The 12,797-nt window shown below is 49.4% G+C and overlaps 1 protein-coding gene across 1 annotated transcript in view; it reads right to left on the reverse strand.

Moving 5' to 3' along the window:
* LOC133366729 (N-acetyllactosaminide beta-1,3-N-acetylglucosaminyltransferase 4-like) overlaps window positions 1-10,350 on the reverse strand; it is a 38,473-nt gene extending 28,123 nt beyond the window's left edge. Inside the window, exon 1 of the mRNA XM_061590170.1 lies at window positions 9,909-10,350. Within this exon, the coding sequence (XP_061446154.1) occupies window positions 9,909-10,255 (347 nt within the window). The 5' untranslated portion in view covers window positions 10,256-10,350. The remainder of the gene's footprint in view (window positions 1-9,908) is intronic.
* Window positions 10,351-12,797: the final 2,447 nt, after the last annotated feature.

The following is a 12,797-nucleotide window of genomic DNA, read 5'->3' on the forward strand; positions in this document are numbered from 1 at the left end:
TCTTCCTGCCTGCCTACCTCTCCTTTCTGGGTCAAATATAGGTTGTAAGCTCCTAGGGGGCAGGGACCTGTCCTCATATTCTTTTGTAAAAGGCCAGGCACAGTCATCAACTCATGCACACCCCAATCAACCACTGAGCTCCCCAGGAGAGGACAACCTGCAGATACCATCTGATCAGGAGGTCCATTCTGCTGCACATCAGACTTGGGCCTTTACCTTAGAACTTGCATATCAGACAGGCGCCATCTCTGTTACCTTTTTTAGCACCTTCCTTTTTCAACAAGCCTTTCAACAAGCCTATTTTTTTTTAGTCTGGCCCTTTATTGAGTATGAAATTATTTTATGTATGATTTTATTGTTGATGTTTGCATTGTTAAATCACTCTGAGATGTTTCATAGGAAGCGATTCATAAATTAAATTATTGAGTTCATTTATGAATCTCTTCCCCGGAAGCCTCTTGAAGCAATTTCACAAAACTAAATACAGAATAATTGCATCTATTATGAAAAAATAACTTCAAATCCAAACAGATACCTCCCTTTGGAAGGCATATGGAAAGAGAAAATGAAATTAAAAAGACAAGTAATTTTAAACGACCATCATTTCCTACAGAGCCATTTCCTTTTGATACATGCATCAGTTTGCAAAGTGCTGGAGAGTTGAGGCCTACCCTCTTTGTCAGACACATCTTGCATATGCAGGGAACTGAAAAGCCCCAGCAACAAATGCACTTTCTCTCTCCCTCTGTCTGCACTTTCCTCCTATCACATCCCTCAAAAGTGGCTCCTGCGCACCCTCAACCTGCCTGCCAGCGAAGATCTCTGCCCTCCTCTTCCTTCTGTTGAGCTTGGGGGCAGCCATCTTTGTGGAGGGCAGAGGTGCCACCTGGGAGGGTCAAAGCCTGCACAGTCCAGGCCCTGCGCTCAGTCACATTGACCTGCGTCATGTGCTCATTTCGAAACATTGCTGTGCACGTCTATCAATGGAAGGATAGCTTCCTCTGCTACTCTGCCAAATTTCCGGACTCATTTGGGGGCAATCAGCAAGGAAGTCTTGTTTTGCTTGCACAGAAACATTCGTAAAGGACCAGCAGAACAATGGAGTAAAGCGGGGGAAGTTAATTAAAACATTTGGGGCGTTTTCCTCAACAGTTGTGCCTCAAGACTAGTCAGAGTATGTCACTCAGGCAGGCTATAGATCACAGGAGAAGAACTCCCGGTATTTTGGCTTAGTGCCCATCAGATGTAGCCAGGATGGCTGTCTGATGCAGGGGCTGATGGGCATTGTAGACCAAACCACCTGGAGGCCGTTCGGTTTGGGGAAGGCCTCTTTAGAAAAAGTTGCAAGGAGCGTTACATGGAGTTCAGCCTGAACAGGAGCTGAGGGCTTGCAAGGGGCTCTGCTTTGACTGAGCCTGTCCAGCAGCTTATATTCCTGAGTTTATGCAACGTGCCTTACCACCCTCGAGGGAAGCCTCACCACCAGCAAAATAGAACTTGCTGGTCAAATTATGTTTTCAAGAGGATAAGCCTTAAGGAAGAAGCCAGTATCCTCCCACCCACACTTATTCCCCAGCTTTTAGGTCTGCTTTGCCTAAAAGGGATTGAGAGGGGGGAGCCCGCCTTAAAAGCAATTGCTTTTGCATCTAAGCCCATTGGGAGCCACCTGTTGAGAGGGAGTTATGTGCTCACCTGTTACACCACAGCAGCTATTTCACTTTTGTACACCCAGACATAGATTGGCCTTGACGGCTGCAGTTACTTCTCAGCAAATTGCTCCCAGGCGCAAGGCCTCTGTGGATGGTGAGGGCAACCCTGTAATGAATGCATTGAGCAGGGGGTTGGACTTGATGGCCTTACAGGACCCTTCCAACTCTAGTATTCTGATTCTATGACTCTGGACCGTCTTGGGGTCTTCTGTAGGAGCCAGCAGCAACAGCAAGAGGGAAGTCCCAGGGCGGGGGGAGATACACTCTCCACCTTGACTGCTCTGTCCACAGGGAAGGTACTGTGCATTTTTGTTTGGGAGAGAAATATGGCCGCTCTTGGGTCCAGCTTTAGTGCAGATTTGCTAACATGCCTTTTCATCCCTTGGAGCCTAAATATCATCCTGCACAGCGTGTTTTTAAGAATATTTATTTGGAAGGATGTCGAAAACATTTGAACACTCCCACACCCTGGAAGTTAGGGGTCAAAAGGTATGAGAACCCCTTACATTATTTTGCAAAGCAGGATCTCCTTACTCATGCACTCGACTCCACACATCTGAGCAACATCTTTACCTTCAATTCCGGGAACATTTTCAACTCCTCTAGTCGGCTTGATCACCCAGGTGGTGTAGTAATGAAAGGTGGGCGAGGTAACATTACTTTGGTTATCTGTTGATGTTAAAACTATAGCATTTAGGTTTTGTGACTTGGGGACCATTAAATATTTCTCTCAGTGTGGGATTATTTTAGAATCGTGTGCTAATAAAGCATTTAAAAGACATTTTGAGACTTGTCTATCTTGGGTCAGTTTAAACATTTTCATGGTCCACTGAGCTGGTTAAAAGAATCACCAGCTGTTCACAAACTCCCGCACCAAGGCAAGGGAAGTGGAGAGGAAGAGGGGAGGGAGGTCTTGCTCTTGACCTCTGGTAAATCCTAAAACAACCTTTGTCAACTCCCATCAGGCCCAGGCAGCTCGGCTGACAGGAGCAGTCAGCCTAAACCTCCCAGCACCAGCTTGGCAAATGGTGTTCCAAGACTTGCCCTGCTGGATCGGAGATGAATTTGGCAATAGGGCAGGCTTCCACTTCATGCACTTTTAACTGTTGTGCAGAGGAAGGAATTTCAGCAGGTGCAGCTTGTCCTGGTTATGACACCTGCTAAAATCCCCCCTCCTACACCATTATTAAAAGGAGTAGGAGATCTGTCCTTTTTTGCATCTGGCCAACCTACCTGCCTACAGACCACTTACTGGGCACCCTGGATAAGCTCATATGTGCCCCCCCCCGGTTTACCTCCAACATGCAATCGGTAGAAAAATCTGGCCTGGGAATGTTTTGCAGCAGTGCCTGTTTCAAGGGGCATCTTGCAGCAGCTGCCACAGCTCAATGGAGCCATGTGTGAAAAAGGGCTTCTTGTTTGAAAAACAGGATCATTCAAGGATGGTGATCTCAACTCCCAAGAGTGTCTGTAGGGAAGGAGGCGGTCTTTCAGATATTTGGGACCTAAATTGATTAGGGTTTTAAACACTAACATGAGCGCCTTGAACTGAGTCCAGAAATGAACTTGCAACCAATGCAGCTGTTTTAAAATAGGTTATATGAAATCTAAAGTGAACCCCAACCAGTAATCTGACTGCTGCATTTTGGACCAGTTGAAGTTTCTGAGTTGTCTTCAAGGGCAGCCCCACGAAGACAGCATTGCAACAATCCAATCGGGATTATAATCCTCTCCCTGCTCCAATTGTAGCTATTGTGGTGCCCTCCAGATGCAGACTTCAACTCCCATCAGACCCACCCAGCATGGCTAGTGGCCAAGGATAATGGGAGTTGCAGTCCAAAACGGAGGGCACCAGGTTAGTGACACCAGCCGTACTCAGAAGTGCATTTAGTCCCAAGCGGTTGCATCAGCTCCCGGTCACCCTTCGGCCTCTCGCTGTCTTCGCTCATCACAGAGCTGCTGCGCTCCTCTGGAGTTGACTGTGACACGTGACTGATGCACCCCCCCGAGCAGTACGACAGTGGAACCAAAAACCTCGGGAGGTGGTGGGCTCTCCAACACTGGAGGCCTGGACAGCTGAACAGCCACCTGTCGGGGATGCTTTAAGCAGGATTCCTGCAGGGGGTTGGGCTTGATGGCCTCATGGGCCCCTTCCAACTCTGCTATTCTATGATTCCTCACCATAGCCCTGACAGTGGGACTTTGAGGTTGGGAGGATCCCTTCACTCCCAACACCCCACCTCACCTTACCTCTGGGCAGTTTGCTCAGCCTCTCTTGAACTCAGGACACAGCGGAATGGAATTCTACAAAAGCCATTTTGGTACTTGGGGTGGAGTTTGAAGGAGCTGTGCAGAGTTTTTGGTTACCTAGAGGTGTCTAGCTGGGCTTGGAATGTCTGCCTGTCTGAACAGAGGAGGGTGTCTTATGCCTGCTCCAGGCTGCTCTGTCCAGGGTCTCAGGCAGAGAGAGGTCTTCCAAACTCCCTGACTGGGGATTCCAAAGCTTCCACCAGCAATGGGGAAACCTGTGGCCCTTCAGCAGCTATCCCAGCATGCATAGCAGAGGCGCTACCCTTGAGCTACCTTCCCCAAACATTCAGCGCTCACATGTGCTCCTCCACACCTATGGAAACATCGGCTTTTCCTAAGCAACTTTAATACCGTTGAGGTGCACTCATCCAACACCGAGAGACTGCAAGCCTTTTACAGCAGCCCACCTGGTGCACTCCAGATGTTTTGGACTACAACTCCCACACTGTGCTGGCTGGAGATGATGGGAGTTGTAGTCCAAAACATCTGGAAAGCACCAGGTGGGCAAATGCTTTTTCTGCCTTCATTCTATCCAGTTCAAGTAGAAGGTCTGTTTGAGGAGGAGGGAAAAGGCTGCAACAGTGACAATCTCCACACAAATCCTTCCTAGAGTTTAAGGAAAGGGGCAACCAAGGCTGTGCTGGCCCTGCCCCGCTCCGGATTGAGTCAGGTGTTCAGCTGGAGAAGACAGTCCAGTTCTGAGGGCAGAGGGGTGTGAGGAGTGGGAGAGAGTGACACGGAGGGCCTCAGCCATTGCCCAGGCCTTCACCTCCACCAGGGGCCCAGAGGGCCTGCCACACCTCCTCTATCCTCTCCATCGAGATCCCGTGAACAGTCAGGGACTCCTTGTACGCCTGGAGTTCATCTTTCACAGGGCCCCACACTCGGAAGCGTCTGTCATGCTGGTGGGAGAGTCCAGCCGCCAATGTCAAAAGACCCAGGTACACGTCGTCGAGGGGGAAGACCGGCAGTTTCTGAGCTGCCTCGAGGAGGGGTGGGACGAAGGGTCCAGGTATGATGAACCCCCCTCCGGAGGCAAAGTTGGGGTAGTTGGCCAACGGATAGAGGGCGTGAGGCACGGCGTACTTCCCTTCTCTCATGACGGCAGAATGGTACTGAATGTTGCCATGGATGAAGCGGGAGACGTTGGGGGTCTGTACGAGGTACGCAGTCAGCACTGGGATATTCACAAAGAGATCATCGTCCCCTGGAAGCCAACACAGGTTTTTGACTGCTTGTTCTAACAGGTTCTTCTACTGAATACTGAGGCTTACACACACACCCCAAACATTGAAAGCACATTCCCACCCACTCCAAAAGAATCCTGGGAACTTTAGTCTGTTAGGGGTGCTGGGAGTTGTAGCTCTAAACTCGTTTCCAGGATTCTTTGGGAAATGTGCTTTAAAAGTACGTATGTGTACACAGCCGGAGTGATTTATTCATCCACACAATGTACGCACCGTTTTGTTTCACAGCGGTATGCAAGATTTAAAATCTCTTAGTACCTTTTTCCTTTCCCTTCTCCTCAGTCTACTCCCTTGCAGAATGTTGCCTCAAGGCTTGGATTCAAATGTCACCTCAAGCGACTCAAACTTGCTGGATGGCATGGCTAGAGGGAGTGGGGGCTGCCTGCCCTCAGGCTCCTTCCTGCCCTCCCTCCCATCCCTCGAGATGGAGGTGAGTGACGCAGGGCAGGCTGGAAACACGTTGCTGCCTGGCCGGGGTGGGGGCATGCAGACAGCAACCCCCCTTGTCCCCCAGCCAGCCAAGATGCACCCATGGCAGGGGAAAGTTATTTTGGCCCCAGTTGTTGTTGTTGTTATGTGCCTCCAAGTCGAGTACGACTTATGGCGACCCTATGAATCAGCGACCTCCAAGAGCATCTGTCCTGAACCACCCTGCTCAGATCTTGTAAGTTCAGGTCTGGCTTCCTTTATGGAATCAATCCATCTCTTGTTTGGCCTTCCTCTTTTTCTACTCCCTTCTGTTTTTCCCAGCATTATTATCTTTTCTAATGAATCGTGTCTTCTCATTATGTGTCCAAAGTATGATAACCTCAGTTTCATCATTTTAGCTTACCCTTGGGACTGGAAACAAAGCCCTGTGAGGAGACACTGAAAGACCTGGGCATGTTTAGCCCTGAGAAGACTGAGGGGAGATATGAGAGCACTCTTCAAGTACATGAAAGGTTGTCACATAGAGGAGGGCCGGGATCTCTTCTCGATCGTCCCAGAGATTTATGTAACTTTACAGTTGAGAGACAGAAAATCAAGTCCTTCCCTTTCTGGGCAGTACAAACACAATCATAATCAATTCAGTCACTAAGGCTGTGTTGATGATGCCCAAAATTGCCTGCCTGATGGGCGGCCACTTCATTGCACCTAACGATCAAGAAGCATATATAGACAAGAGGCCATGCAGTTGATACTGTGGATTTATGACTTTCAAAAAGCTTTTGATAAAGGCAGCTTAAACCCCCCTACATATAATGCCCATGGCTTCCCCCAAGCAACTGTAGTTTGTTAAGGGTGCTGGGAATTGTAGCTCTCTGAGAGGAAAGTACAGTTCCCAGGATTCCTTGGAGGAAGCCATCTGCTTTAAATGTATGGTGCATAAGCAATCTTCCTCATAAAAGACTCCTCAGTAAATTTGGCAGTCCTGGGGTAAGAGGAGAAGTCATCTTATGTTGGGAACCTTTGGCCCTCCAGACGTTGTTGAATTACAGCTCCCATCATTCCTGGCTACTGGCCATTCTGGCTGGGGCTGATGGGAGTTGTAGGGATGTCGAATGTGGGACCTGTGCTTTTTAACTTGCTCATAAACGACCTAGATGCAGGGGTCAGCAGTGAGGTGGCCAAGCTTGCTGAGGGTACCAGATTGTTCAAGGTGGTTGAAACAAAAAGGGATTGCACAGAGCTCTGAAATGATCACTCAAAATGGGGTGAATGGGCATTAAAATGGCCAGTATGATTCAAGTGTAACATGATGCACATTGGGACAAAAAAACCTAACTTCACTTGTTCACTGATGGGGTATGAACTGGAGGCAACTGACCAAGGGCTCATCTGCATGGGGGTTTACTGTGTGTCTGGTGCTGCTCATTTTGTTGGTGTGATGTGCCTTCAAGTCAATTACGACTTACGGCAACCCTATGAATCAGCGACCTCCAACAGCATCTGTCCTGAACCACCCTGTTCAGATCTTGTAAGTTCAGGTCTGTGGTTTCCTTTACGGAATCAATAAGCTTCCTCTACTTCAGATGGGTGCTTATGGAAATGGCTATACAAGGCTTCATCACTGACCAATCTGAGCATTAAGATCACCTGCCACAATCACTGAAGCTTCTGGGTGCAAATCTGTCAGTTTGTTAACATACTCTTCCAACCTCAACCAGTTCTCTTTAACCAGGCATTTTTGCCTCAATGGAGGCAGAGAGACATTAATTATCAGTAAATAACACACTCTAGATTCAATTACTACAGAAGTAGCAACCCTCTGAATCAGTGACCTCCAACAGCATCTGTCGTGAACCACCCTGCTCAGATCTTGTACGTTCAGGTCTGTGGCTTCCTTGATGGAATCAATCCATCTCGTTTGGGGTGCTGCTCATATCTCCTTTTAATTTGCATCATTCACATGATGTTACTGGCAAACAGAAGCTATCATGCAGTTTCCCCCCCGTAACCCAATCTGCTGCCAATACGAAAAGTGGAGAAAAATACATCTCCACTCCACTCCACGCCACTCGTGGCTGCAGATGCTTTGCTTCAATGTCTTTAGGAGGGTGTGTCAATCATTACTTTTTCATACACCCCTTTCCACACCCACAATATAATTACCTTCATTCATTTTATTTCCTGTGGGTTGACAAGCAACTTCCAGCTGCTCTCCTCAGTTCTGCGGGCAAACAGCCACAGGAAGCAGACTGCTGCCAGGGTCCTACAGCTATTTACTGCAACCAGCAGCCCCGCTTCTTGGCAGATGAACAGTGCCTTTATTGGTTTTTCTTTTTCCCCTAACTTGGGCACAAGGTGTAATAATGCTCAAACAAGGGTTTGTACTTTCAGTCATATCGACTCAAAATAAACTTGTCCAACTCATTTCTTTGTAATTGCCATACCAGGTACCAAATTTGGCATATCTAAAAGCTTGATTATTGTTGTTGTTGTTATGTGCCTTCAAGTTGACTACAACTTATGGCGACCCTATGAATGAGTGACCTCCAAGAGTATCTGTCATGATCTGTTCAGATCTTGTAAGTTCAGGTCTGTGGGTTCCTTTATGGAGTCAATCCATCTCTGGTTTGGCCTTCCTCTATTTCTGCTCCCTTCTGTTTTTCCTAGCATTATTGTCTTTTCTAGTGAATCATGTCTTCTCATTATGTGTCCAAAGTATGATAACCTCAGTTTCATCATTTTAGCTTCTAGTGACAGTTCTGGTTTAATTTGTTCTAACACCCAATTATTTCTCTTTTTCGCAGTCCATGGTATCCACAAAGCTCTCCTCCAACACTAGAACCATAGAATAGTAGAGTTGGAAGGGGCCTAAAAGGCCATCAAGTCCAACCCCCTGCTCAATGCAGGAATCCAAATCAAAGCATTCCCGACAGATGGCTGTCCAGCTGCCTCTTGAATGCCTCCAGTGTCGGAGAGCCCACTGCCTCCCTAGGTCATTGCTTCCATTGTCGCATGGCTCTAACAGTTAGGAAGTTTTTCCTGATGTTCAGCCAAAATTTGGCTTTCTCTAACTTGAGCCCATTATTCTGTGTCCTGCACTTTGGGACGATCAAGAAGAGATCCTGGTCGTCCTCTGTGTGGCAACCTTTCAACTACTTGAAGAGTGTTATCCTATCTCCCCTCAGTCTTCTCTTCTCCAGGCTAAACATGCCCATTCTTTCAGTCTCTCCTCATAGGGCTTTGTTTCCAGTCCGCTGATCATCCTTGTTGCCCTCCTCTGAACCCGTTCCAGCTTCCTTCTTAAACTGTGGTGTCCAGAACTGAACTCAGTACTCAAGGTGAGGCCTAGCCAGTGCTGAACTGAGGGGAACCAACTTCACGTGATTTAGAAACTAAATTAAATTCAGTTCATTTGCCCTCAAAGACCATTGGCAATTCAGACTAGGTACAGTAGGAGACAAAGTTTCAGAACTCTTGATCTAGAGTGTTTACACAAATTTTTGGTCCTCTGTTGGTCTGCCTTGCAGAAATACAGAAATCTGTGCATGCCCAGTTACCTAGCAACCACAGGGAGTTAAAATAGCACGTCCAGGGTTGGTTTGCTTGTTTTTAAATGGAACCTGAAACACACTGAGTGTGCTTGGCTCCCTAGCAACCAGAGAGAGTGGAAATGTAATATTAGAGAGGGACTTTCTTCAGAACATGCATAATTTTTTTTTACATCTCTATCATATCCCCCTTACTCGATGTTTTTCTATAAATGTTGCAGCCTTCCTTCCTTTGGCCGGAAGCTCTGGCAGTCGAAACAGGTGTAAGTACATGCTAATGAAGTTGGAACCATAAGAATTCTGTCCCCTGAAACCCCCTTGACTGACTTGATCCTCATGAAAATTCAGTACTGTAACATTTTTGCTGAATTTCTCCTACTATGCACACTTATATGCAATTTTGCCTAATATGCACATATTTGCAAAGCAATTTTTCCTCATATAAATGTATTTTTGTGAATGTTACTTGGGCGGAGGACTGCATTGCAAAATTCAGAGAGATGCGAATGTCGAAGGAAGGCTGTGTTTTGGTTCTAACATTCTTCCAATATTGAAAGTGCAAATTAGGAAGCTTGACCTTTACATGTGAACAGAATCTAATTTTGTCCTCCTCCCTCCACCTGCCCCTGGCACTTGTTCATGCGCTCGCCCAGCCCACGTTTTACCTTTGAAGATGTAGGCCGCTGTCTGGCAGTTGTTGTGGAGCCACTGCAGGAAGCAGCGTTCCTTGAGGGACAGGTTGTGATGCGACTCTGCAAAGTCCCACATCAAGACATCCCGGAATTCGTGGCTCTCCCGATGCACCAGGCTGGCATGCCTGTCGTCGGAGGTCGTGGCCATCAGGAAAATGGGCTGGAGCTGGAAGCCCCCCACCTCCCTCCGGTGGGCCCAGGTGCGGCGCAGGACGGCCCTCCTCTGGCTTGACGTCGGGTGGGACTTGACTGCCAAGAGAAGGAGCGGTGTGCCCTGGGCCCCCTGGCACCAGCTCTCCTCGGAAATCACTTCTCTGCATCGGTAGCGCTGCAGATGCGGGAAGAGGGCGTTGTAGACACTGAGGTCGAGGTGGAAGGTGAAGGTGCCGTCCGTCAGGTTGATGGAGTTCCTGAGATCAAGTGGGTGGTGGGAGGTGGCCTGGATGCAACGCGATGGCTTCCGCTGGTGCTGCCAAATGACGAGGTGGACATACAAGAAAATTAAGCCAAGGACCCCAACCCCAACGGTCCAGAGTTGCTGGGTCCTTCGCATTGTGAGCAGGGAGAGCCTGTGCAGAAGCAAGAGGAGGCGGTGAGTTAGCTGGGGAGACATAAGAGCACCCTCGCCCTTAGGGAATCAGCCCAAGTCCTGCCTGGCTGCGCTCATGACACTCATTGCTCCCTGCTCTCTGTCTCTCGTGCCCAGGGTGAGTGGCAATAACGGAACTCGAGGGTGTGATTAATTCTTTCTTTATTAAGGAAATTTCCACATTGAATTTCCTGCGCTTCATGTAAGCCTCTAATCTAACTCACTAGATTCCCTAAGTGCCTATTCCTGCAGCATTGAAAGTTGACAGAGCGAAGTTTTTCCCGCCTCCCCATCCCTTATGAAGGAGGGAGGCGGTCACGAAGCCTTGCGTTCCTTCGGAGAGATCCCCCTCCCTCCGCCTTTTTCTGTTCCTCCCTCCTTTGCCGTCTGCGAGCTCTAGGGGAGGGGGGTTCCTCTCCCTCTGAAGCACTGACGTCTCTATCCCGTGCGGGGGGGGGCGGGTGAGTGGAAACTGGACACCGGCTTCTTTACGGGGCTGCTGGGCTGAGGAGGGGTTACGTATCCTCTTCTCTCCGACTCCTCTTCCATCTCCCCTCCCCGCTGCTCGAAAGGAGGCGTGAGAACTGGCAGGGCTGAGTCCTCGGCCGCTGGAATCCCAAGGTCTCTTACTGCAGACATCTCTCTCTCTCCCCCCTCCTCTTCACTCCCTAGTTGCAACTCCTGGAATTCTAAATCCCCCTCCCCACTCTCTCCCACCTCGTCTTCAGGATCTCGTTCCAAAGTCTCGACAGTATCCCCCTCCCCAAGGCTTTCCTCCCTCCACCCCTCAGGTCTGGGTCTTTGGGGGTACTGCTGGTGAAAGTCCCGGACCAAGTCGGGGGTGTGGACGTCCTCCGCATTCTCCCACGACCTTTCCGCCGGGCCGTAGCCCACCCAGTGTATGAGATACTGCAGTTGATTTCTCCTCTTTCTGGAATCCAAGATACTTTCCACTTCGAACTCCGTCTCCCCGTCTACCGCTAGAGGGGCGCCTGGTTGCACCTCTGGTCTGAGGGGGCTTGGGGGCTGTTCTTTAGTGAGTAGGGAGCGGTGGAAAACTGGGTGCACCTTGAACGTGGGTGGCAGCTTCAACCGGTAGGCTACGGGGTTGATTTCCGCCTCCACCTCAAACGGACCCACCCTCCTATCTTGTAATTTTCTGTACTTACCCGGCATGGGCAAGAACCGAGTTGATAGCCAGACCTGGTCTCCTACTTGGATCGGGGTTCCCTCCTGGAGGTGCTGGTCCGCTACACGTTTGTAATTCTCCTTGGCCTCGTCCAACTGGGCGCGCAATAGCTGTTGCATAGCCTGCAATTCCTGGACGAATTCCTCGGCCGCCGGCACCATCAGCGTTTCGCGGGAGCTAGGGAAGGCCTTGGGGTGAAGTCCATAATTTGCGAAGAAGGGTGTTTGGCGTGTGCTGGAGTGCAAGGCACTATTGTAGGCGAACTCTGCTAGGTGCAAGTAAGACTTCCAGTCATTTTGCTGATACGAGATATAGCAGCGTAAATACCCTTCCAGGATCGAGTTGAGGCGCTCCGTCTGCCCATCGGTCTGGGGGTGATGCGAGGACGACATCTTTAGCTCGGTGCCTAGCTGCTTCCACAGAGCTCTCCAGAACTTGGCGTTAAACTGAGTTCCTCGATCCGAAACTATGCTCTCGGGCAATCCGTGCAAGCGATATACCTCTCTCACGAACAGTTTAGCCGTCGCTTCGGCGCTCGGTACTCCTGCGCACGGCAGGAAATGAGCCATCTTAGTTAGAGTGTCTACCACCACCAGGATGGTCGACATCCCTTGGGAGTCAGGGAGGTCTGTTATAAAGTCCATCGAAATTGCCTTGCAGGGGGCCCGCGGCGTGGGCAAGGGTTCAAGTAACCCAGCCGGTTTCCCAGGCGCGTGCTTTGTCCTCAAACAGACTGGGCAGGTCTGGACGTAGTTCTCTATCTCTCTCCTCATTTGCGGCCACCAAAAATCCCTGGCGACCGTTTGGATGGTTTTGAAAATGCCAAAGTGGCCTGCAGCCGGGGAGTCATGGCACTGCCTCAACACCCGGGTCCTTATCTCTCCAGGAGGCACATACCTCGCTGATCGGTAGCACAAGAGTCCATTGCTCTCATGTAATCCGCTCTCCTTTTTGGCCGGCAGATCCAAGTCGGCCAGACATTGTCGCGCGTAAGGGTCTTTTGCTTGAGCTTCCTTAAGCTCCTTTTCCCAGGATTCTTGACACGCACCCGTGAACACTCTCTCTGGGGGGATGATGTATTGTT

This window comes from Rhineura floridana, chromosome 11 (assembly GCF_030035675.1).
Source record: "Rhineura floridana isolate rRhiFlo1 chromosome 11, rRhiFlo1.hap2, whole genome shotgun sequence".
In the NCBI taxonomy this organism is placed as follows: Eukaryota; Metazoa; Chordata; class Lepidosauria; order Squamata; family Rhineuridae; genus Rhineura; species Rhineura floridana.